General features: G+C 43.3%; 1 protein-coding gene across 1 annotated transcript in view; it reads right to left on the reverse strand.

Moving 5' to 3' along the window:
* LOC306741407 (metabotropic glutamate receptor 8-like) overlaps positions 1–22,170 on the reverse strand; it is a gene marked incomplete at its 5' end in the record, with an annotated part of 98,350 nt that overhangs the window by 47,562 nt on the left and 28,618 nt on the right. The window contains 3 exon segments of the mRNA XM_079223688.1: positions 2,346–2,483; positions 2,563–2,717; positions 5,475–5,610. Of these exon segments, the coding sequence (XP_079079814.1) occupies positions 2,346–2,483; positions 2,563–2,717; positions 5,475–5,610 (429 nt within the window).

Raw genomic sequence — 22,170 nt, forward strand, 5'->3', positions numbered from 1 at the left:
CCCGCCCCTAAAGAGTCCCCTGCTTTATGGTCTGTTTGACTCTAAATGACCATAATTTACTAAATGAACATCATGCTGTATTGAAGAAGACTTGAAACTAGAGATTGAGACATAAACTCATGTTTACAATGTTTACTGAGGGAATACATCAAGAGAGAAGTAGAGTCATTTATATAGACTTCTATACAACCAGAGGAGTCACCCCTTGGTGGTCAGGAGAGAGAATGCAGCTTTAACACATGAAGCATAGACTTCTATACAACCAGAGGAGTCTCCCCCCCTGGTGGTCAGGAGAGAGAATGCAGCTTTAACACATGAAGCATATACTTATATACAACCAGAGGAGTCGCCCCTCCTGGTGGTCAGGAGAGAGAATGCAGCTTTAACACATAAAGCATAGACTTCTATACAACCAGAGTCATTGTTATGACATTATTCTACAATAATGAAAACTGCAATGAAATAAAGATCTAGCCTGAGTTCACTTTGTATGCTCGGCATGTTAATTTCTCTCATGTGTCGTTCACTCCTCTCATAATTTTCTTGCTGTTATTGTTTGGGGCCGTCAATCACATCACCGGTTTATCATCCCAAATCATCTGTTAGAATAAACAATTATCTTACTTGCGTCTCTGGATTGAAATATATTTTTAAACTCATGATGTAGATCTCACTAGGTGAAACAGACTGAAAAGAGGCCGTGGCTCGAGGTGCTGAGCGATTGACTGTTATTATGTCAAAACGGCGATGTGAGAGAAAGCAACGTCTCCACCTGTGAAGAGCGTCAGCGGCATGTTTGGCCAGCGCAGACTAATTATCTTTAATCTCCTGGAGGAGATGCTCTCGGCGTGTCAGAAGGATCAAACAGAAAGAGACTCTGTAACATTTTGTCGGGCTGATTTAATAAACAGACGTCAAACAAGATAATGTAAAAAAATTGTGAAAACGTGTGACGTAAGAGGAGCGGTGGGATTTAACTATAAATACATTTATTCAAGGAAAAATTGGAATATTTCCATTTTTCTGCTTGTAATTAAACATGAAATGCAATGATTTATTAAAGATGAAACCATTTAATGTTTTGGTGTTTTACCTTTATTATTCTAATTCGGGCCACTCAGTTATGTATGAGTTGTTAGCAAGTTTCCTGAGGCTTATATTAGCTTTTAAAAATACAAAAAGATGCAAAATTATCTAATATTTCACACAAAAACATGCAGATTAATTTTTTTCATCATCTCACGACCGCTCAGGTTTCCCTGACGTTCCCTTTGGAGGGCCCCGACCCTCAGGTTGGGAACCACGGGACTAAACCAGCAGACTGTATGTCTTCAAAACTAAGTCCACCTCAAGCGGCACACGCAACATTGATGCTTCAGTATTAACCATAACCTTCGTGATGCAGGACGTTTACTTGCAATAGAGTATTTCCACACTGTAGTAGTACTTTTACTTCAGTAGAGGAGCTGAGGAACCGTGTTTACTTCCTGTTTACTTCCTGTTTCTGCCCTGAAGCGCCTCTCAGCCTCAGAACCGCCGAGTCAGGAACAAAGAACTTTGACCCGATCACGGCTCTCTGGGTTTGGAGGCTTTAGACTGCAGGCCGAGAGTTCACTGATGGGTCTCTGGTCCCCGCTTCAGGGAGAAGATCAGAGGGTGTGTGTGTGTGTGTGTGTGTGTGTGTGTGTGTGGCAGAGAGTAAACACTTAACTTTCTTAGTTTAGTGAGTTTTATTTTATAGCCTGAGATCACAAATCGGCCTCAAAGGAATTTAAAGGCCAAACACACTTTGACTGTTGGAGGAGAGAGAGAGAGAGAGAGAGAGAGAGAGAGAGAGAGAGAGAGAGAGAGAGAGAAAGAGAGAGAGAGAAGGAAGTAGAAGAGGAGGATAGGAGGGAGGAAAAGGGAGGAAAAAGACAAGATGAGAAGAAACAGAGGAAGGAATATGAGGTAGAGAAGGGAAGGAGGAGGAAGAGGAAGGAAAGCGGATATGGAGGAAGGAGGAAAGAGAAATGAAGGATGAGATAGAGAAGGATAGGAGACGAGGGAAGAAGACAAGGATTCTTTCTTTCCTTGTCTACCTCCTTCCTCCATATCCGCAGAGAAGGAAAGGATATGGAGGAAAGACAGTGGAGGTAGAAAATAAGAGAAGGAAGCAGGAGGTTAAAGAGGAAAGGAGGAGATGGAGGAAGGAACGTAAGCTAGAGAAAGAAAAGAGGATGCAGTGAAGGAAAGAAGGAGGCGCAGACGCAAAGCGAGGAAGACATGAGGAGGTCGAGGACGGAGAGAAGTGCTTGCTTCTGAATAAACGAGGTCCGCGTTGACCTCTGACCTCTGACCCCTACCTGTGCACTTCTTGGGGCTGCCGGGCCTCTTTCCATGCATCCCCAGCTTGCAGACGAAGTTCTCCTCCCAGAACTCGGCGAACCAGACGTTCCGCCGGTTGTTGGAGAGCGAGCGGCTCTTGAAGTACCGGTCGAACGCTGCGGACAGAAGAAAGAGTCGTCAAGACGAGGATGTCTCCTTCGAGGAAGATTGTCTCCTCGTCTCCTCGGCGCTCACCGTCCACCGACGCCCTCTTGGGCAGGATGGTGACGGCGCCCTCGGCGACGCGCTCCTGCTGGACCACCGGAGAGATCTTGGACCCCCAGCTGTCAGAGCCCACCCACAGGAAGTGACCCGTCAGGTTGTTGCGTTTCGCCGCGTCCAGGATCCGCCTGTCGGGGATCACAGGTGAGACAGGTGAGGCAGGTGAGAGAGGTGAGGTAGGTGAAATAGGTGAGACAGGTGAGACAGGTGAGATAGGTGAGACAGGTGAGAGAGGTGAAACAGGTGAGATAGGTGAAATAGGTGAGACAGGTGAGAGAGGTGAAATAGGTGAAACAGGTGAGATTGGTGAGACAGGTGAGGCAGGTGAGAGAGGTGAGGTAGGTGAAATAGGTGAGACAGGTGAGGCAGGTGAGGCAGGTGAGAGAGGTGAGGTAGGTGAAATAGGTGAGACAGGTGAGGCAGGTGAGAGAGGTGAGGTAGGTGAAATAGGTGAAATAGGTGAGACAGGTGAGATAGGTGAGACAGGTGAGAGAGGTGAGATAGGTGAGAGAGGTAAAATAGGTGAGACAGGTGAAATAGGTGAGACAGGTGAAATAGGTGAGACAGGTGAAATAGGTGAGACAGGTGAAATAGGTGAAATAGGTGAGATAGGTGAGACAGGTGAGACAGGTGATATAGGTGAAACAGGTGAAATAGGTGAGACAGGTGAAATAGGTGAGATAGGTGAGAGAGGTGAAATAGGTGAGACAGGCGAGACTGGTGAGATAGGTGAAACAGGTGAGATAGGCGAGATTGGCGAGGCAGGTGAGACAGGTGAGATAGGTGAGACAGGTGAGAGAGGTGAAACAGGTGAGATAGGCGAGATTGGCGAGGCAGGTGAGACAGGTGAGATAGGTGAGACAGGTGAGAGAGGTGAAACAGGTGAGATATGTGAAACAGGTGAGACAGGTGAAATAGGTGAGACAGGTGAAATAGGTGAGATAGGTGAGAGAGGTGAAATAGGTGAGACAAGTGAAATAGGTGAGACAGGTGAGACAGGTGAGAGAGGTGAGAGAGGTGAGACAGGTGAGAGAGGTGAGGTAGGTGAAATAGGTGAAATAGGTGAGACAGGTGAGACAGGTGAAATAGGTGAGATAGGTGAGACAGGTGAGATAGGTGAAACAGGTGAGATAGGTGAGACAGGTGAGATAGGTGAAACAGGTGAGATAGGCGAGATTGGCGAGGCAGGTGAGACAGGTGAGACACTTTCTTTTGTACATTTAATTAAACTTAAATTACATGTTCTTTTTAACACCTGAGTCTAACGTGCTAATGTTTAAAAGGAGAGAGAAGGAGACAGAGAAAGGAAGGAGGAGACAAGAGAAGGAGAGTGGAATGAGATTAACAAGGGAGGAAGGAGATAGAGAAAGTAAGAAGGAGACAGACAAAAAGGAAATGGAAAAAAAAGAAGGTGGAGATAGAGAAGGAATTGAGGGGATAGATAGGGGAGGAGGAAATAGAGAAAAGCAGGAAGGGGCAGAGAAGGGAAGGATGAGATAAAAGCAGGAAGGAGACAGTAAGGAAGGGAAGAGGGAGGTAGAGAAAGGAAAGAGGAGGGAGAGAAGGGAAGAAGAGAACTGGTGAACTTCCACCGTGTTTGTATGTGTCCTTCATAGTTTTCATTGAATTAAGACGTTAAACGATGAGAACGCTTCTTTATCTCCTCACTCGTCCCGAGAGGAGACGAGGAGATGAGGAGACAAGGAGACGAGGAGACGAGGAGACAAGGAGATGGATGATTTCTCTCTCTGGGTGTTCAGAGAATTCAGATTAACATCAGCTGTTACACTGATATGTGTGTGTGTGTGTGTGTGTGTGTGTGTGTGTGTGTGTGTGTGTGTGTGTGTGTGTGTGTGTGTGTGTGTGTGTGTGTGTGTGTGTGTGTGTGTGGCTCTCAGCTCACTCAGATAATTGGAAGCTTGTTATCTTAATCTGTTTTTATACTGAAGTGTGAACTGAGTGTGTGTGTGTTTGTGTGTGTGTGTGTGTGTGTGTGTGTGTGTGTGTGTGTGTGTGTGTGTGTGTGTGTGTGTGTGTTATATTTAGACTCATTCCAGATGAACTGGAGGGAAACGGGTGGAAGTGTCCTTCAGAAGACAAAGGAGGAGATAGAGAGGAAGGAAGGAGATGGGGAGGAAGGAATGGAGGAGACGGAAAGGAAGGAAGGAGGAAATATATGGAAGGAAAGGAGGAGATGGGGAGGAAGGAAAGGAACAAAAATGAGGAGACAGAAAGGAAGGAAAGGAGGAGCTAGAGGAAGGAAATGAAGAGATCAAGGAAAGGAGGAGATGGAGGAAGGAAAGGAGGACATATAGATACAAGGAAAGGAGGAGATAGAGACAAAGGAAAGCAGGACATATAGATAAAAGGAAAGGAGGAGATAGAGAGGTAGGAAAGGAGGAGATAGAGACAAAGGAAAGGAGGACATATAGATACAAGGAAAGGAGGAGATAGAGAGGAAAGAAAGGAGGAGATAGAGACGAAGGAAATGAGGACATATAGATAAAAGGAAAGGAGGAGACGGGGAGGAAGGAAAGGAGAAGATAGAGGAAGGAAATGAAGAAATAAAGGAAAGGAAGAGATGGAGAGGAAGGAAAGGAGGACATATAGATAAAAGGAAAGGTGGATATAGAGAGGAAAGAAAGGAGGAAATAGAGACGAAGGAAAGGAGGACATATAGATAAAAGGAAAGGTGGATATAGAGAGGAAAGAAAGGAGGAAATAGAGACGAAGGAAAGGAGGACATATAGATAAAAGGAAAGGTGGATATAGAGAGGAAAGAAAGGAGGAAATAGAGACGAAGGAAAGGAGGACAAATAGATAAAAGGAAAGGAGGAGACAGAGAGGAAGGAAAGGAGGGGACAGAGAGGAAGGAAAGGAGGTACCGGATGTCGTCCTCGTTGGCGAACATGATGACAGCGCGGGCGTTGGGCGTCTCCATCAGTCGCAGGACGAGCTTGTCGAACTCTCCGGGTCTCGGCTCTCGAGGAACCTTCAGAGACTGAGCGATGCAAACGCCACCTGGGAGGCAGAGGAGAAGCAAGATTAAGGATTAGCCTTTGAAGAGACGTCACATCGGTGACACCTGTGAAGGAAAGTGATCATATCTGGAGGAGAGATGTACCTGTCAATCACCTTGTAGCCCCGCCCTAAAGCATCCCCTGCATTATGGTCTGTTTGACTCTAAACGACCATAATGTACTAAATGAACATCATGCTGTATTGAAGACTTGAAACTAGAGATTGAGACATAAACTCATGTTTACAATGTTTACTGAGGGAATACATCAAGAGAAGTAGAGTCATTTATATAGACTTCTATACAACCAGAGGAGTCGCCCCCTGGTGGTCAGGAGAGAGAATGCAGCTTTAACACATGAAGCATATACTTCCATACAACCAGAGGAGTCGCCCCCTGGGGGTCAGGAGAAAGAATGCAGCTTTAACACATGAAGCATATACTTCTATACAACCAGAGGAGTCGCCCCCTGGTGGTCAGGAGAAAGAATGCAGCTTTAACACATGAAGCATATACTTCTATACAACCAGAGGAGTCGCCCCCTGGTGGTCAGGAGAAAGAATGCAGCTTTAACACATGAAGCATATACTTCTATACAACCAGAGGAGTTGCCCCCTGGTGGTCAGGAGAAAGAATGCAGCTTTAACACATAAAGCATAGACTTCTATGCAACCAGAGGAGTCGCCCCATGATGGACAGGAGAGAGCATGCAGCTTTAACACATGAAGTATATACTTCTATACAACCAGAGGAGTCACCCCCTGGTGGTAAGGAGATATAATGCAGCTTGAACACATGAAGCATAGACTTCTATACAACCAGAGGAGTCGCCCATGGTGGTCAGGAGAAATAATGCAGCTTTAACACATGAAGCATATACTTCTATACAACCAGAGGAGTCTGTGTTTGTTGACACTGCAGAAGACTTAACTGGTCATATTAAAAGGTTCAAACGCAGGTTTCATTATCTTTCTCTATGTTTTAAGAGATGTTTCAGCTCCTGGGAAAGCTGGCAAAGAAAAGAAAGAAAAAAGGTGGCCATGGTTTAATCTCACGGCCTTCTTCTTTATCACCGCTTTTCTTCACTTCCTTTAATTTAATGACTTCCTGTTCCATGGTTTCCCTTCAAGGTTCGGTAACAAAGACTCGATGTTTTCTCCTCGTCACATCATTAAACTCCGACTAAAGACTCGTCGTCACAAACACGCCTGAAGTGGCGTCGTTTTGAAGATGACCTTTGACCAAAGACTGGGAAGCTGTTCCAACTTAATTGGCTCCGGCACTGGATTTTCTGTCTTTCTCTACTTATTTTTTTCTTTTTCAGAAAGGTAAGGGCCGATTGTCGCGGGGGAGAATCTCAAGGGAAGAAAATAATCCCGTCTGTTTGGTCTGACCTCGATTGTTTAACCTCTTGCCCCCCAGAGCCCCTATGTGTGGGGGATGAGGCGTTCTAGGGTTCCCTCTATCCATTCTTCAAGTAGTCGTATGAACCCCCTATGAGTTCTAATAGTTGTGCTATTTTAAATCATTGTTTTCAGAATTTAGTTGTGAAAAAAAGGTACATTTTCAAATAACTCACTCCAGCATGATCTGAGCATAGTTTTATTGAGATTGTCAAAAATGGCTTGTCGAGCCGCCCCAGAGTTGTTCCAACTCCATGGTTCAAGGCCTAAACAACAACTTGCAGAATTGTACGACCCCTCTTTGTAAAGATAATGACCTAAAGAATCAGAATTTTAAAAAAAGCCTTGTGGTGTCACGAAGGAGTTTTAGTCCAAAAACAGTGTTGTTCGGTTCAAATGTAAAAGTTATAACCTTTATGCCTAAACACCATCGGTTTGTGGCATGCTGGGTATTAAAATCCCAATAAAACGAAGCATTGGGGAGTTGCCATGGAGTTGTAGTCAAAAAACTGTGTCGTTCGGTTCCAGATATCCTTTAGGTAACGTCACTTGACTTTTTTATTTATTTTTCGTCCGATAATAGGCGCCGCGGGGGTCGGGGGTGTAAACAGCGGAGACGTCCGAGAGCGGAGGTGGAACTGGAGCGGCAGAGTTTAAAAGATGACTAACGGCAATCACATGGCAAACACAAATAAGGTCAAAGTGAAGACTGAAGATGTGAGAAACACATGTTTCTGTCCAGCACTGAGACGTAAATGTTCGGGGTCCCGTTCCTCTACAGCGGCCGAGCACCACGACCCAGAGGAGTCTAAAGATCCTCGCTGAGGGTCTTCAGGCTCGTCTCGGAGGCTTCGGGTGGGAAAAGATGGAGATAAAACCATTTAAGACTCCGCTGCCTTCGTCCCCAACGGAGCCTCTCGGCTTCATTCAGACTCTCGGAGTGAAATTGATTCCAATCTGAAGTCACCTCGCCGGCCCATCAGGCCGTCAGATGGGAGCCCGCTCAAGGCGAGGGTTTGGGATTACGTATGTTGAGAGGTTTGGAGGTCGGGGCTGCTGGGAGGCAGCGACACATCTCAGAGAGAGAGAGAGAGAGAGAGAGAGAGAGAGAGAGAGAGAGAGAGAGAGAGAGAGAGAGAGAGAAAGAGAGAGAGAGAGAGAGCTTTTTCTCTTCATTCAACTTCATTTTACTTCATATTCAGCTCACGTATGTGTGAATATTTTATACAAATTACATTTCTTCGAGTTAAGGCTCTTCTACCTGTTCCTATATTTTTCATTTTTTTACCAACATGAGAACGATATAGAATATTATGTTATTTAATTATAACTATTAATGCATGATGTATAATATTAATGCATTAATGCAGGGGATGAAGGTGGCGCTCATGTTAATTACCTCGTAAAACTCTTAGCTCGTGACTTTCCTCACGGGGTCAATACAAGTTTTATTTTAAAATATGATTTCCTATTAAAGGTTATTTGTTGAAAATATGTTGTATTAATATGGGAAAGGCAGGTTCTTAATTGACCCTGGTGCTACGCTGTGATTGGACAGCCTGCGTTCGAGGGGCGGGGCTTAGCAAAGGGTCCATTATCAGGGCGAGGGGAGACAGAACTGATATTGATACGAGACAATCCTGCAAATTACTGTACAATTATATTTCATAACCGAACGGTCTCTGGCGATAAACACATTAATCTGTGTAGAACGTGCGAGAGGCGCTCTGGAGCCTCCCGAGGGAACCGCCGCAGATAAATGTTTGAAATAATAAAGATGAACACACTGCGGCGAGATTTTAATGAGCGGCCGAGGCTTCTCCGCTCAGAGCCACCGAATTAAGTTTGGGGCCACAAAGTGGAAAATAATCAGTGAACAGACCCGGCATGAGATGTTGTCGTGTGCAATTTACACACACACACACACACACACACACATACACACACACATACACACACACATACACACACACACACACACACACACACACACACACACACACACACACACACACACACACACACACACACACACACACACGCGTGATAATGTGGGCACAGATAAGGAAATCCCTGCTGCTTCCAGCAGGCTGAGGGTTTTACTTTAAGCTCTTCAGGGAACATCTCGGCCGTAAGCTGCTGCATTCAACTTGAAGTCCTACAGATCTATATACTTTTTTTTATGAAAAGAGAATTATCACCTGGAGCTCATCATTCAGCATCCCTTCTTTTTTTTAAGAATAAAAAGAGAAGTGAAGAGTTGGAGGTGTTTGACGTTAATGGACGTCTTCGTTGGAGTTTCTTTTAGCTTTTATTTTCTTTGTGTTGGAACTTCGGCTCAACGTTCACCTCAACTTCACAATAAAAGGAAGGAAACGGGGGAAAGGCAGAATGTTCTACTGCAGCTGGTTATTGTTTAATAACCTCCATCAGCTGGTTGAAGACACCAGGGTAAACAGGGTTTCCTTCGTCTCGTAAACAGGGTTTCCTTCGTCTCGTAAACAGGGTTTCCTTCGTCTCGTAAACAGGGTTTCCTTCGTCTCGTAAACAGGGTTTCCTTCGTCTCGTAAACAGGGTTCCCTTCGTCTAGTAAACAGGATTCCCTTCGTCTAGTTAACAGGGTTTCCTTCGTCTCGTAAACAGGGTTTCCTTCGTCTAGTAAACAGGATTCCCTTCGTCTAGTTAACAGGGTTTCCTTCGTCTCGTAAACAGGGTTTCCTTTGTCTAGTAAACAGGGTTTCCTTTGACTAGTAAACAGGGTTCTCTTCGTCTAGTAAACAGGGTTTCCTTCGTCTAGTAAACAGGGTTTCCTTTGTCTAGTAAACAGGGTTTCCTTTGACTAGTAAACAGGGTTCTCTTCGTCTAGTAAACAGGGTTTCCTTCGTCTAGTAAACAGGATTCCCTTCGTCTAGTTAACAGGGTTTCCTTCGTCTCGTAAACAGGGTTTCCTTTGTCTAGTAAACAGGGTTTCCTTTGACTAGTAAACAGGGTTCTCTTTGACTAGTAAACAGGGTTCTCTTCGTCTAGTAAACAGGGTTTCCTTCGTCTAGTAAACAGGGTTTCCTTTGTCTAGTAAACAGGGTTTCCTTTGACTAGTAAACAGGGTTCTCTTCGTCTAGTAAACAGGGTTTCCTTCGTCTAGTAAACAGGATTCCCTTCGTCTAGTTAACAGGGTTTCCTTCGTCTCGTAAACAGGGTTTCCTTCGTCTCGTAAACAGGGTTCCCTTCGTCTAGTAAACAGGATTCCCTTCGTCTAGTTAACAGGGTTTCCTTCGTCTCGTAAACAGGGTTTCCTTCGTCTAGTAAACAGGATTCCCTTCGTCTAGTTAACAGGGTTTCCTTCGTCTCGTAAACAGGGTTTCCTTCGTCTAGTAAACAGGATTCCCTTCGTCTAGTTAACAGGGTTTCCTTCGTCTCGTAAACAGGGTTTCCTTTGTCTAGTAAACAGGGTTTCCTTTGACTAGTAAACAGGGTTCTCTTCGTCTAGTAAACAGGGTTTCCTTCGTCTAGTAAACAGGGTTTCCTTTGTCTAGTAAACAGGGTTTCCTTTGACTAGTAAACAGGGTTCTCTTCGTCTAGTAAACAGGGTTTCCTTCGTCTAGTAAACAGGATTCCCTTCGTCTAGTTAACAGGGTTTCCTTCGTCTCGTAAACAGGGTTTCCTTTGTCTAGTAAACAGGGTTTCCTTTGACTAGTAAACAGGGTTCTCTTTGACTAGTAAACAGGGTTCTCTTCGTCTAGTAAACAGGGTTTCCTTCGTCTAGTAAACAGGGTTTCCTTTGTCTAGTAAACAGGGTTTCCTTTGACTAGTAAACAGGGTTCTCTTCGTCTAGTAAACAGGGTTTCCTTCGTCTAGTAAACAGGATTCCCTTCGTCTAGTTAACAGGGTTTCCTTCGTCTCGTAAACAGGGTTTCCTTTGTCTAGTAAACAGGGTTTCCTTCGTCTCGTAAACAGGGTTTCCTTTGTCTAGTTAACAGGGTTTCCTTCGTCTCGTAAACAGGGTTTCCTTTGTCTAGTAAACAGGGTTTCCTTTGACTAGTAAACAGGGTTCTCTTCGTCTAGTAAACAGGGTTTCCTTCGTCTCGTAAACAGGGTTTCCTTCGTCTAGTAAACAGGGTTTCCTTTGACTAGTAAACAGGGTTCTCTTCGTCTAGTAAACAGGGTTTCCTTTGTCTTCCGCACACAAACAGGAGCTCTACTGCAGCACCGATTCAATGAAACGGCTTCAAATGAAGCGTATCGGAGGGACACGGGACCAGAGAGAGGGAATAATGCAATTTCACCCACGCTTTTCAACTCAGCCGAGGAAAGTCTCACAGCGGGAGCGACCGAACTCACATGCGGACCAAACGAAGCGTTCAAAGGCACGCCGTGTAATGGAATAATGGGTAATAACAGATACCATTAAAGCTCATATTGCCTCTGGCAAAGCCTTTCACGCTGACCTTTAAATTAACAGTTCACCATGGCAGCGAGTGTTTATCGTTGTGTACCCCGCCCCCCTTTACCCCCTTCCTCCAAATATTGAGTCAGAGTGACGGACAATAAACACAACGTATGTGGCTTCTCGCCTCTTTAATTGCTCGCCTTTAAGCCATCAAAGGTTTCCTGGGAAACACGCACACGGCCTCGAGTTGAAAGTCAGATGACACGAGCGAAGCAACAAAGCGCTCGGTCCACAATGAAGAGCGACGTTCAACCGATACCCGATGCTCCCGTCTCACTGGGCCTAATTAATGAGGTCAACCATTTTAGTAGTTTGGATCAGCATTGAGTAAAAAACGAATTCACCTTCCTTGGGTCCTTCACAAAAGACTGCTTCATATGTTAAAGCTGAATTATCTCTACTGACCACCGGGGGGTGACTCCTCTGGTTGTATATAAGTATTTGCTTCATGTGTTAAAGCTGCATTATCTCTACTGTCCACCAGGGGGCAACACCTCTGGTTGTATAGAAGTATAGCTTCATGTGTTAAAGCTGCATTCTCTCTCCTGACCAGCAGGGAGCGACTCCTCCGGTTGTATAGAAGTATATGCTTCATTTGTTAAAGCTGCATTCTCTCTACTGACTAGCAGGGAGCGACTCCTCTGGTTGTATAGAAGTATATGCTTCATGTGTTAAAGCTGCATTCTCTCTCCTGACCAGCAGGGGGCGACTCCTCTGTTTGTATAGAAGTCAAAGCTGAGAGAAAACATGACATCCACATTATTAAATCAAGCTTTAAGTGGCTGAAGTTCCACTTTCCAAGCATGAAATTTGAAACTTGTAACACAAAAGTATCTCAAAGATCTTCCAAACTTATAAAAAATATTAATCAGATAAAGTGAGGCAGCAAAAGTTTTCCTTCCCTCATTAAAAATGCACGTCCCTTCAGGTTCTACAACCTCTAATGAGCTCATTTAGAGCATCATTTCACGAGTAGTGAAGCAGATGAGGAGGTGAGGAGGACGGCGGTGGGCCATGTCTGCATTCTCTCTCCTGACCACCAGGGGGCGACTCCTCTGGTTGTATAGAAGTATATGCTTCATGTGTTAAAGCTGCATTCTTTCTCCTGACCACCAGGGGGCGACTCCTCTGGTTGTATAGAAGTCTATGCTTCATGTGTTAAAGCTGCATTCTCTCTCCTGACCACCAGGGGGCGACTCCTCTGGTTGTATAGAAGTCTATATAAATTACTCTACTTTTCTTGATGTATTCCCTCAGTAAACATTGTAAACATGAGTTTATGTCTCAATCTCTAGTTTCAAGTCTTCTTCAATACAGCATGGTGTTCATTTAGTAAATTATGGTCATTTAGAGTCAAACAGACCATAAAGCAGGGGACGCTTTAGGGGCGGGGCTAATCCACCAAAGGGTGACGTCCCGGTGACTCCCTCCACATCCTATACAGTCTGTGGAGGAATTACCCGATCATTAAATGATAACAAAAGGTCAAAGTCAAAAGAGCGTTGCTATATATATGCTACACGTTCGGTGAGCTCATTCAGATTAAACTCATTACTGTCTCCACGCAGCTCTGAGACTACCTGATAAATGCTGACATCCCTTTTGTGTATTATTAGCATCTCATTACTCTTGAATACCACGTTGTGATAATGTGTGCGAGGTTCTTTCATTGTGAAGTTAGAGGGTGGGGTTCCATTTCTGTTCCATTTTAGAGGGTGCGATTTCCATTTCTGTCTTTCATCGTTTCCAGAGGCTCCACCCTTTTGATTGAACCCTGTGAGCGTCCCGTAGCGTCACACACATTATCCCGTTACTCTCCGCCTGCACTTCAAATGCTGCTGCTGGGTGATTTGCCGGGTCGGTACTCTTACAGTGGGAATCGGGTGATGAAATCCACCGCAACTAGCTCATCGGCGTGACTGCGTCTGTTATAACACAAGGACAACCCGTATGCTGATGATGCTCAAGTCTTTGCTTTTGATTCGCATGTTTATGAGACAAAGAGTCAGACGTCCACCATGTTTCATACCGTCCAGACTTTTAAAAAGACAGTCGATGGGTTTTAACCATAAACTGTGTAAATCCTCTGCGAATAGGCCGTATATAAGAAGTGGACGTAGTCATCACGACGCCACCCGTTGGTTTTGTGGACGGATGTTTTGAAAATCTCAAATTTGGCAATTTCGCCGTCGCCATCTTGGATTACGAACGTTGCCATGTTGTTTTTTAAGTAATACAGTTATATATTTTAAACTTGATAGGAGTGATGTAGAAACTCTGGTAGCAAAAGCGACCTGTCAATCAGCTTGTAGCCCCGCTCTAAAGCATCCCCTGCTTTATGGTCTGTTTGACAACCAGAGGAGTCGCCCCCCTGCTGGTCAGGAGAGAGAATGCAGCTTTAACACATGAAGCATATACTTCTATACAACCAGAGGAGTCGCTCCCTGCTAGTCAGTAAAGAGAATGCAGCTTTAACAAATGAAGCATATACTTCTATACAACCAGAGGAGTCGCCCCCTGGTGGTCAGGAGAGAGAATGCAGCTTTAACACATGAAGCATGTACTTCTATACAACCAGAGGAGTCGCCCCTGGTGGTCAGGAGAGAGAATGCAGCTTTAACACATGAAGCATGTACTTCTATACAACCAGAGGAGTCGCCCCCTGGTGGACACTAGAGATAATGTAGCTTTAACACATGAAGCATATACTTCTATACAACCAGAGGAGTCGCCCCTTGATGGTCAGGAGAGATAAATGAAGATTTATGACACTTTAGTTTGGATTTTACTTTTCAGAACCACAGTTTGCTGCCTGGTTGAATGTAAACCCAATATTTCCGGCTGCTGCTTCAATACAAAATGTTTCTCACCAAACACTGTTGGCCCAAAATGGTGCCCTCAAATTAAAACATCAGATTATTTGTCTTTAGAGGGAAATTGAAATCCTCACAGCCGCTCTCCTGTGACGCCTTTGTGGGATTTCAATGACAGGAAATTATAATTCATAATAATCTGCAGCCTCTTTTCGTGGCGTGCAGTTAAAGTGAGGAGTGTGAAACAAGGATCACATTGTGGAGCCTTTTCTTTCCTTCTGTCTTTATCTCAGTCCTCAGAGCGAGGGAGGAGGCAGCTTTCCCTGAATACATCATCAACTGCAGGAAACCCAGAGTGCTCCAATTATCCAGAGCTTTTTTTAACAAAGAAGAGGACGCAACCAGAGACAAACTGAAACAAAGGTTTCCTTTTTTCTCCGCCTCTGTCAACAGTTCTGTTCAGAAAAACAGATGAAAATGAGCTTTGGGACCGCCTGGTGTTCCGTCTTTTTGTTGGTTTAAAAATCCATCATCTTATATAATAATCACTCCTTAACAAACCCATAGCCCGAATAAAAAATAAGCTCAGTATAACATCAGGTGTGTCTTAACTTAAACGTGTAAATCAAACTGACTAGGTGTCGTGAGAAGTTTTTTGTTTTTGTTTTAGGGAGCTAGTCTAGTAGTTTCCACCTGCTTCCAGAGTCAAACAGACCATAAAGCAGGGGAAGCTTTAGGGGTGGGGCTACAAGGTGATTGACAGGTCGCTACCAAAGTCAGCAGCGGTCCAATAACAATGACATATTCTCTCATAAAAGTAATAAACAAAGCTTTGGGATAAGTCGGTCCTGGCACAGAATTTCAGTGACCGCTCGTTTGATCCGATTGGTTTTAAATCTGTTTTTCATGTCTGGATGAAAAGAAAAACTCGTTCCCGTCACCAAGGCCGTCTTTGACGTCTTCGTGACACGAAGACGTCAGCCTCTGCTGATGCCTCTTATCGCTCACAAAGTGAGACGTGGAGGAGGACGACCTCGTGCTGCTCTCAGGTCTGTAAACAACTAACAGACACAGGAACGCTAGAACAATACGACTGACTTTTGTTCTCCCCGTTCTACATTTCATTTCACTTTTAGAGACAATAAGTGCATCAACCATGTGTACAAACTCAAAACAGCAAGAATCAAGAAAGTACAATTTCTTCAACAAAGTTAAACTACAAAGTGCTATCAGTAAGAGACATTTAAGTGCTACTAAAGTGCTACTAGGTGCTACCTTCCTTATTCAAGGTGTAGTCGAAAAATATGTTTTTAGTTTGCGACGGAAGATGTAGAGATTCTGCTGTCCCGTTTCTGCTAAATAAACATTATTTGATTTGTACGTCGTTTTTTTTAAATCTTCCCACTATGAATATAAACATTTCCCAGATTTTCTGGCATTTGTGAAAATGTGTTTTTCTCGGAACAGTTCGTTCCTCAACTTCTGCGACAAGCCTCCCAAACGTGAGGCTTCTTTCCTGTCGTTCGATTGGCCGCCGCCAAGCGGACGCGCGAGTGTTTTACTTGGTGGAGTCGAAGGCGAGCTGCTTTCCACGGATGATTCATCTTGCTCTGCTATCGTGTTCCCGGGGGAGAAAAGGTGGAGGGATCCCTCGCCATGAAATATTCATCCACTCCTCAGGCCGAATGCAGAGCAGGAGGAGAGGAACCGAATAATAGAATAAAATGCTGCTCTCCAGAAAACATTTAAATAAATAAATAAGAGATTTGGAAGGAGATGGACTAATGGACCACCAGGGCGAGGCTTGAACGGCACTATAATTAAACGGTCAAATAAAAAAAAAAACACCAACAGAGACAGGTGAGGTGAGACAGGAAGGGTCGACCGTCTTAAACAAGAGGAAGAAAGAAAGAAAGAAAGAAAGAAAGAAAGAAAGAAAGAAAGAAAGATGAAGATGTACGGGAGGAGAAAGATGGAAGAGGATGAGGAGAGAAAGAAGAGAAAGTAAAGCAGATTATCTCCTGCAGGCTTTCACACTTCTTCTGAGGAAGGAAAATACACAACGCCATCACATCCTCCATTTAATCTGCTTCACACACACACACACACACACACACACACACACACACACACACACACACACATACACACACACATACACACTGACTGAAAACTGTTTGAATGAGCATCGGCCACCGATAAAAGAAGAAAAAGAACATAAAAGGTTCAGTCTGAGTCGAGGAGGAAGCAGATAACGGTCAGCTGTTCTCCGTTTACGACAGGCTCAAGTTATTACATCGATATACAGTATATAAATACATATATGTATATATATATATATATATATACATATATATATATATATATATATATATATATATGTATATATGTATACATATATATTTAGCGTTCATTTACTGAAACTAACGGAAGAAATGTTATGATATGCGAATAAAGAGCACTTATCAAGATGTTTTTGCAAAATGGTGAAAAAAATAAAAATCAGCTTTAACACATGAAGCATAGACTTCTATACAACCAGAAGAGTCATCCCCTGGTGGTCAGGAGAGAGAATGCAGCTTTAACACATGAAGCATATACTTCTATACAACCAGAGGAGTCGCCCCCTGGTGTCAGGAGAGAGAATGCAGCTTTAACACATGAAGCATAGACTTCTATACAACCAGAGGAGTCGCCCCCTGGTGTCAGGAGAGAGAATGCAGCTTTAACACATGAAGCATAGACTTCTATACAACCAGAAGAGTCATCCCCTGGTGGTCAGGAGAGAGAATGCAGCTTTAACACATGAAGCATATACTTCTATACAAGCAGAGGTGTCGCCCCCTGATGGTCAGTAGAGATAAATCAGGTTAAAGTCACTTCAGCTTTGGCTTAACTCTTCAGAACCAGAGGTTATCAATTCAGTGGAGCAATTCCCAACCTCTTGGTCGGGCGTTAGTGTGCTTGCTCTGCGGGCGTCATGATACGCAAGGTTTGGGAAGTTTTGTATTAAGGAACGGAGCGCCGCTTTGAATCCTGTATTCAGCTCTCTTTCCATTCAGGGTTGAGTCCTCTCAAAGGGTCAGCAGATAAATCTGAGGAGTCATGAGTTGAGTAATGGGAGAAGAAAGAAGTCAAAACAACATTCTGCTACACAAATTTGTTTTCAGTTTTGGGACATTTTCTTTAATCTTTTACCTCTTTGGGCCTCAAACAGTTATGAAAATGAAACCATCAGATAAGTTGAGAGGGGAAATCTCTACAGCTACCAATTTACTGTCTAGACATCTGAGATGTGAGAAGGAGCCACAGCCAGAATCTGTTTTGTGTCAGGAATAAATATAACAAAAGGCAAAAAGGCTGGAAACGTTCTGCTTTCTTTCACCAAGGATCTCTGTTCGAAATTGATGTTTTGTTTATTAACAGGATTACAGACAAAATTACCAGATTTTCATGAACCTTGGTGGAAGGGTATACAACGGCCCAAGAAAAAAAACCTTTACATTTTGGAGCGGATCCGAATCACGAGGCGGAAACAAGCATTATTTATCACCTCTGGAAACAGCCTTGCCGAAGGTCTCCGGTGTGTATTTTATAAGCCTATCATGTGTGTGTTTTAGCGTAAAAAGGTTGTTTTGATGTAACTTACAGGAATCCTGAAGAAATATCGTTCAAAGAAAGTCGTCCAAAATGTCCGACAATGGAAATATCATATCCGAGACGTCGGTCATCGTCTTATTCTTCAACACGTGATGAAATAAACTGATGAAATTGAAGAAGATTTGAAACTAGGGATTGAGACATAAACTCATGTTTATAATGTTTACTGAGGGAATAAATCAAGAGAAGTAGAGTCATTTATATAGACTTCTATACAACCAGAGGAGTCACCCCCTGGTGGTCAGGAGAGCGAATGCAGCTTTAAGACATGAAGCATAGACTTCTATACAACCAGAGGAGTCGCCCCCTGGTGGTAAATAGAGAGAATGCAGCTTTAACACATGAAGCATATACTTCTATACAACCAGAGGATTCGCCCCCTGGTGGTCAGGAGAGAGAATGTAGCTTTAACACATGAAGCATATACTTCTATACAACCAGAGCCCCCTGGTGGTCAGGAGTGAGAATGCAGCTTTAACACATGAAGCATATACTTCTATACAACCAGAGAAGTCACCCCCTGATGGTCAGGAGAGACAATGCAGCATTAGATTCAAGATTCAAGATATTTGTATTGTCATGAATCTTGAATCTAAAGCTGCATTCTCTCTACTGACTCCACTGGTTGTATAGAAGCAGACTTATTTTTGCTATCAGAAGAGTATATCTAGATATCCACATCTATCTATCTATCTATCTATCTATCTATCTATCTATCTATCTATATATATATATATATATATATATATATATATATATATATATACATATATATAATGTACATAATAGATCAGTGGATCAGCAACAAACGTGAAAGTGAAAGCGTCCACAGCGGATGAAAGAAGTGGGTTTTCCCCATGAGGGCCACAGTGGCCCCGCATTGCCCCACATACTGTAAATGGAGTCAGAAAAGGGTCCCAGCAGTGCCAACACGGACGTGGACATCATGGTTTCCAGTGGTGGAGCTGTGTGATCTGTGTCATCTCGCTCTGTTCCCTCTCCGTAAAAAGCAGGTGAAAGTATCCGTATCAGCTGAGCGTGGAGGAGGTCGAGGCTTTCAGGAGTTTAGACTTCACAGAAGAAAAAAAATTTCAGCAGCTGATGGCAGAGAGTTCAAAGACTTCAAAGGCAAACGGACAAGAAAAGATATTTAATCTGTGGTTAATAGGATTACCAAACCGGGGAAATGATTACTTAAAGACATTTTGATGAAGTGTGATCGGGGGCGACCGAGACGGGGAAGTTCCAGGGAGAGAAAAAAAGAAGAAGAAGAAGAAGAAGTCTTTTTGCAGTGATATTATGTAAATGGCCCTTTAATCTGTGGCAGATTCTGCTTGCCAATGAGGTCACTGACTCTTCATCTGCCAGCTGGCCCGGCACAGAGCGGCTCGGCCCGGTGGAAACAGGCACTTACAAGTCGGCCCAACTGGGTTCATTACAGAGACACAGACCGAGCGCAAAAACAAGGTTGGAGCTCTGAGACTTTTTTTTAAAATTATTATTATTTAATTTCATACAGCTGTCGCAGAGTTTTGGTCCCAGTGTCGCTGATTGATTATATCAGCTGATCTTCATCTGCTGCCGGAGCGTCGTGGACGAAGAAGAAGAGGTAAGAAAAGGCTGCGTTGAGCTGGAAAAACTGCTTAACATTAACAAAAAAATATATGTTTCTCCATTAAATTGCATAAATGTACGAAAGAAATGTGGTGCAATAAATGGAGAATACATGTGTAAACTAAATACGTCCTTGAGCAAATGTGGATTATTACATCAATAGAACAAAATCAGTAGAATGTCCCTTTAAAGTCAACACTATTTCAACACTCTCCTCTATTATTTCCTCCTCTATAAGTCCCTCTTTCCTTCTCTAGCTATCAGTGGACCTTCCACACACACACACACACACACACACACACACACACACACACACACACACACACGCACACGGTCAGGACCCTTGCTCTCCACCTGTTGGCTGTCTCGTAGCTCCGCCCCCCTGCAGGTTAACGATCACAGGGCGTTTCACAGAGTTTTTAACCGTCTCTCCTCCAGGCGCTCAGGTCTGAGGAGATCTGCAGCAGTTGTCATGGTGACGGGCTGCACGGTGGATCCTGCAGCCCGTTGGGATTCGTGGGACTCGGGCGACATCAGCAACATCGGGTCTCGAGCCGCCGGATGACGTCATCGGTGGACGCAGGAAGTCGGCTTAGCTCCTCCACTTCCTCTCTTCCTCCTTACGCTCTGCTTCCTTCTTTCCTTTAGCAGCTACTTTTCTTCTCTTCCGTCTCCTCTTTTCCTTCTCCTTTCCTTCAATGTCTCCTTGTTTCACATGAGCCCCTTCCTCTTCCCCTCATGGCTTCCTCTATGCGACCTCCTCTCCTTCTCATTTACATCTCTTTCCTTCCCTATTTCCTCTCGTTTTCCTCTTTCCTTTCACGTCGCCTCCTTCTTTCCTAACCTTTTGACTGAGTGATTGTTAGATAAAACTGTAAATCATAGCTTGTTTTATGAAAAAAAAAAAGCCCAAAATTGCTGTATGTGGATGTATTGAACACCATAAGTAATATACAAGTGAAATATATGGTTTGGTGCATGAGAAAATTCAAATGTCACAGATTTTTGAGTCCTCGCCTGAATGTTCTCTGTTCTAAACCCTCTCTAACTTTGTTCTGCTTCACTTTATCAAAGTCAACCTTTGCAGAGAGAATGTTCACATATTGAGCTATGATTTGGGTTAGTGAATGTTCACATATTGAGCTATGATTTGGATTAGAGAATGTTCACATTTTGAGCTATGATTTGGGTTAGAGAATGTTCACATATTGAGCTATGATTTGGGTTAGAGAATGTTCACATATTGAGCTATGATTTGGGTTAGAGAATGTTCACATATTGAGCTATGATTTGGGTTAGAGAATGTTCACATATTGAGCTATGATTTGGGTTAGTGAATGTTCACATATTGAGCTATGATTTGGGTTAGAGTTGGACCTTACAGCTGCATCATTTCAAAGAAATAATCATCCTGAAGGTGATTTTTTTCATAGGCGGACCTGAAGCCTTTTCATTTTCTTCTGTGTGTCATCTTCATTTACTCTTAACCAGGAACATATATATATATATATATATATATATATATATATATATATATATATATATATATATATATATATATATATATATATATACACACATCTGAAGAAAATCTCACATGTGTACCTTTTATTATAACACCCACATTATTCAAATAGCCCTAGTGGTTGCAGAGATACACCCTTTCTAGTTTGAGGATGACATTTTCGAGGAAAGGGCCTAAAAATAGCTGGGTTTTCAAAAGGCTAAGCTAGCTCCACATTTCACTGCCCTCCTTAGTTTCTCGTCCCGTCATAGTTTCTTCATCATCTGAGGACGACTCCTTCATATCTACAGGCAGCAGCTCCTCTTCACGGAGTCGGCCATGTTTCTACAGGAGCCCACATGGTACAAACCAAACACCGGCTCTGGAGAGAGAGTTTTGCCGTTTTTTAAGGCCACCGTAGTTCTCTACACGGTTAGAAAGGGAGGACTGAACAGAGGGGCGTTCAGTTGGATGCAATCTGCAACCTCACCACTAGATGGTACTAAATCCTACACGCTGCTCCTTTAAATAAAAGTAGTATCAGCAAAATGAGTAGTACAAATACGCTAAAAATAGACTAAAAAGTGCTCATTATGCTGGAACCCCTAAACATGGCACCATACAATATATATATATATATATATATGTATATACCAAAACTAAGTAGTTTTGTTGACTTTGGAAGGAAAAAGGAGGAGCAACGTTTGGTGTGAGGATACATTCTCTCCTGCAGTTTCCACATCTACATTATAGACTCTAACTAATTTAACTAATCATAATTATTCCACACATTACCCACAATGCAACTTGACCACTGACAGACATTACGGTGTGTGTTATACTAGTTAGTCAGAGATGATCAGTGAGCTACAGAGGTCCCACTTCTTTCTAACTTCACAGCCTCAGAATATTTTCATTTTCAAACACACATACACACATATATATATATATATATATATATATATATATATATATATATATATATATATATATATATATATATGTACCTGTTAACAGACTGAGTGGAGTTCCCCTTTAAGGGAACAAAGCTGCCTTTGAACAGCTGTGATGAGAAACAGTTAGGATGCTAATTTTCGCCGTGACACGATGAGGCTTTTCAC

Source organism: Taurulus bubalis, assembly GCF_910589615.1.
Source record: "Taurulus bubalis genome assembly, chromosome: 9".
In the NCBI taxonomy this organism is placed as follows: domain Eukaryota; kingdom Metazoa; phylum Chordata; class Actinopteri; order Perciformes; family Cottidae; genus Taurulus; species Taurulus bubalis.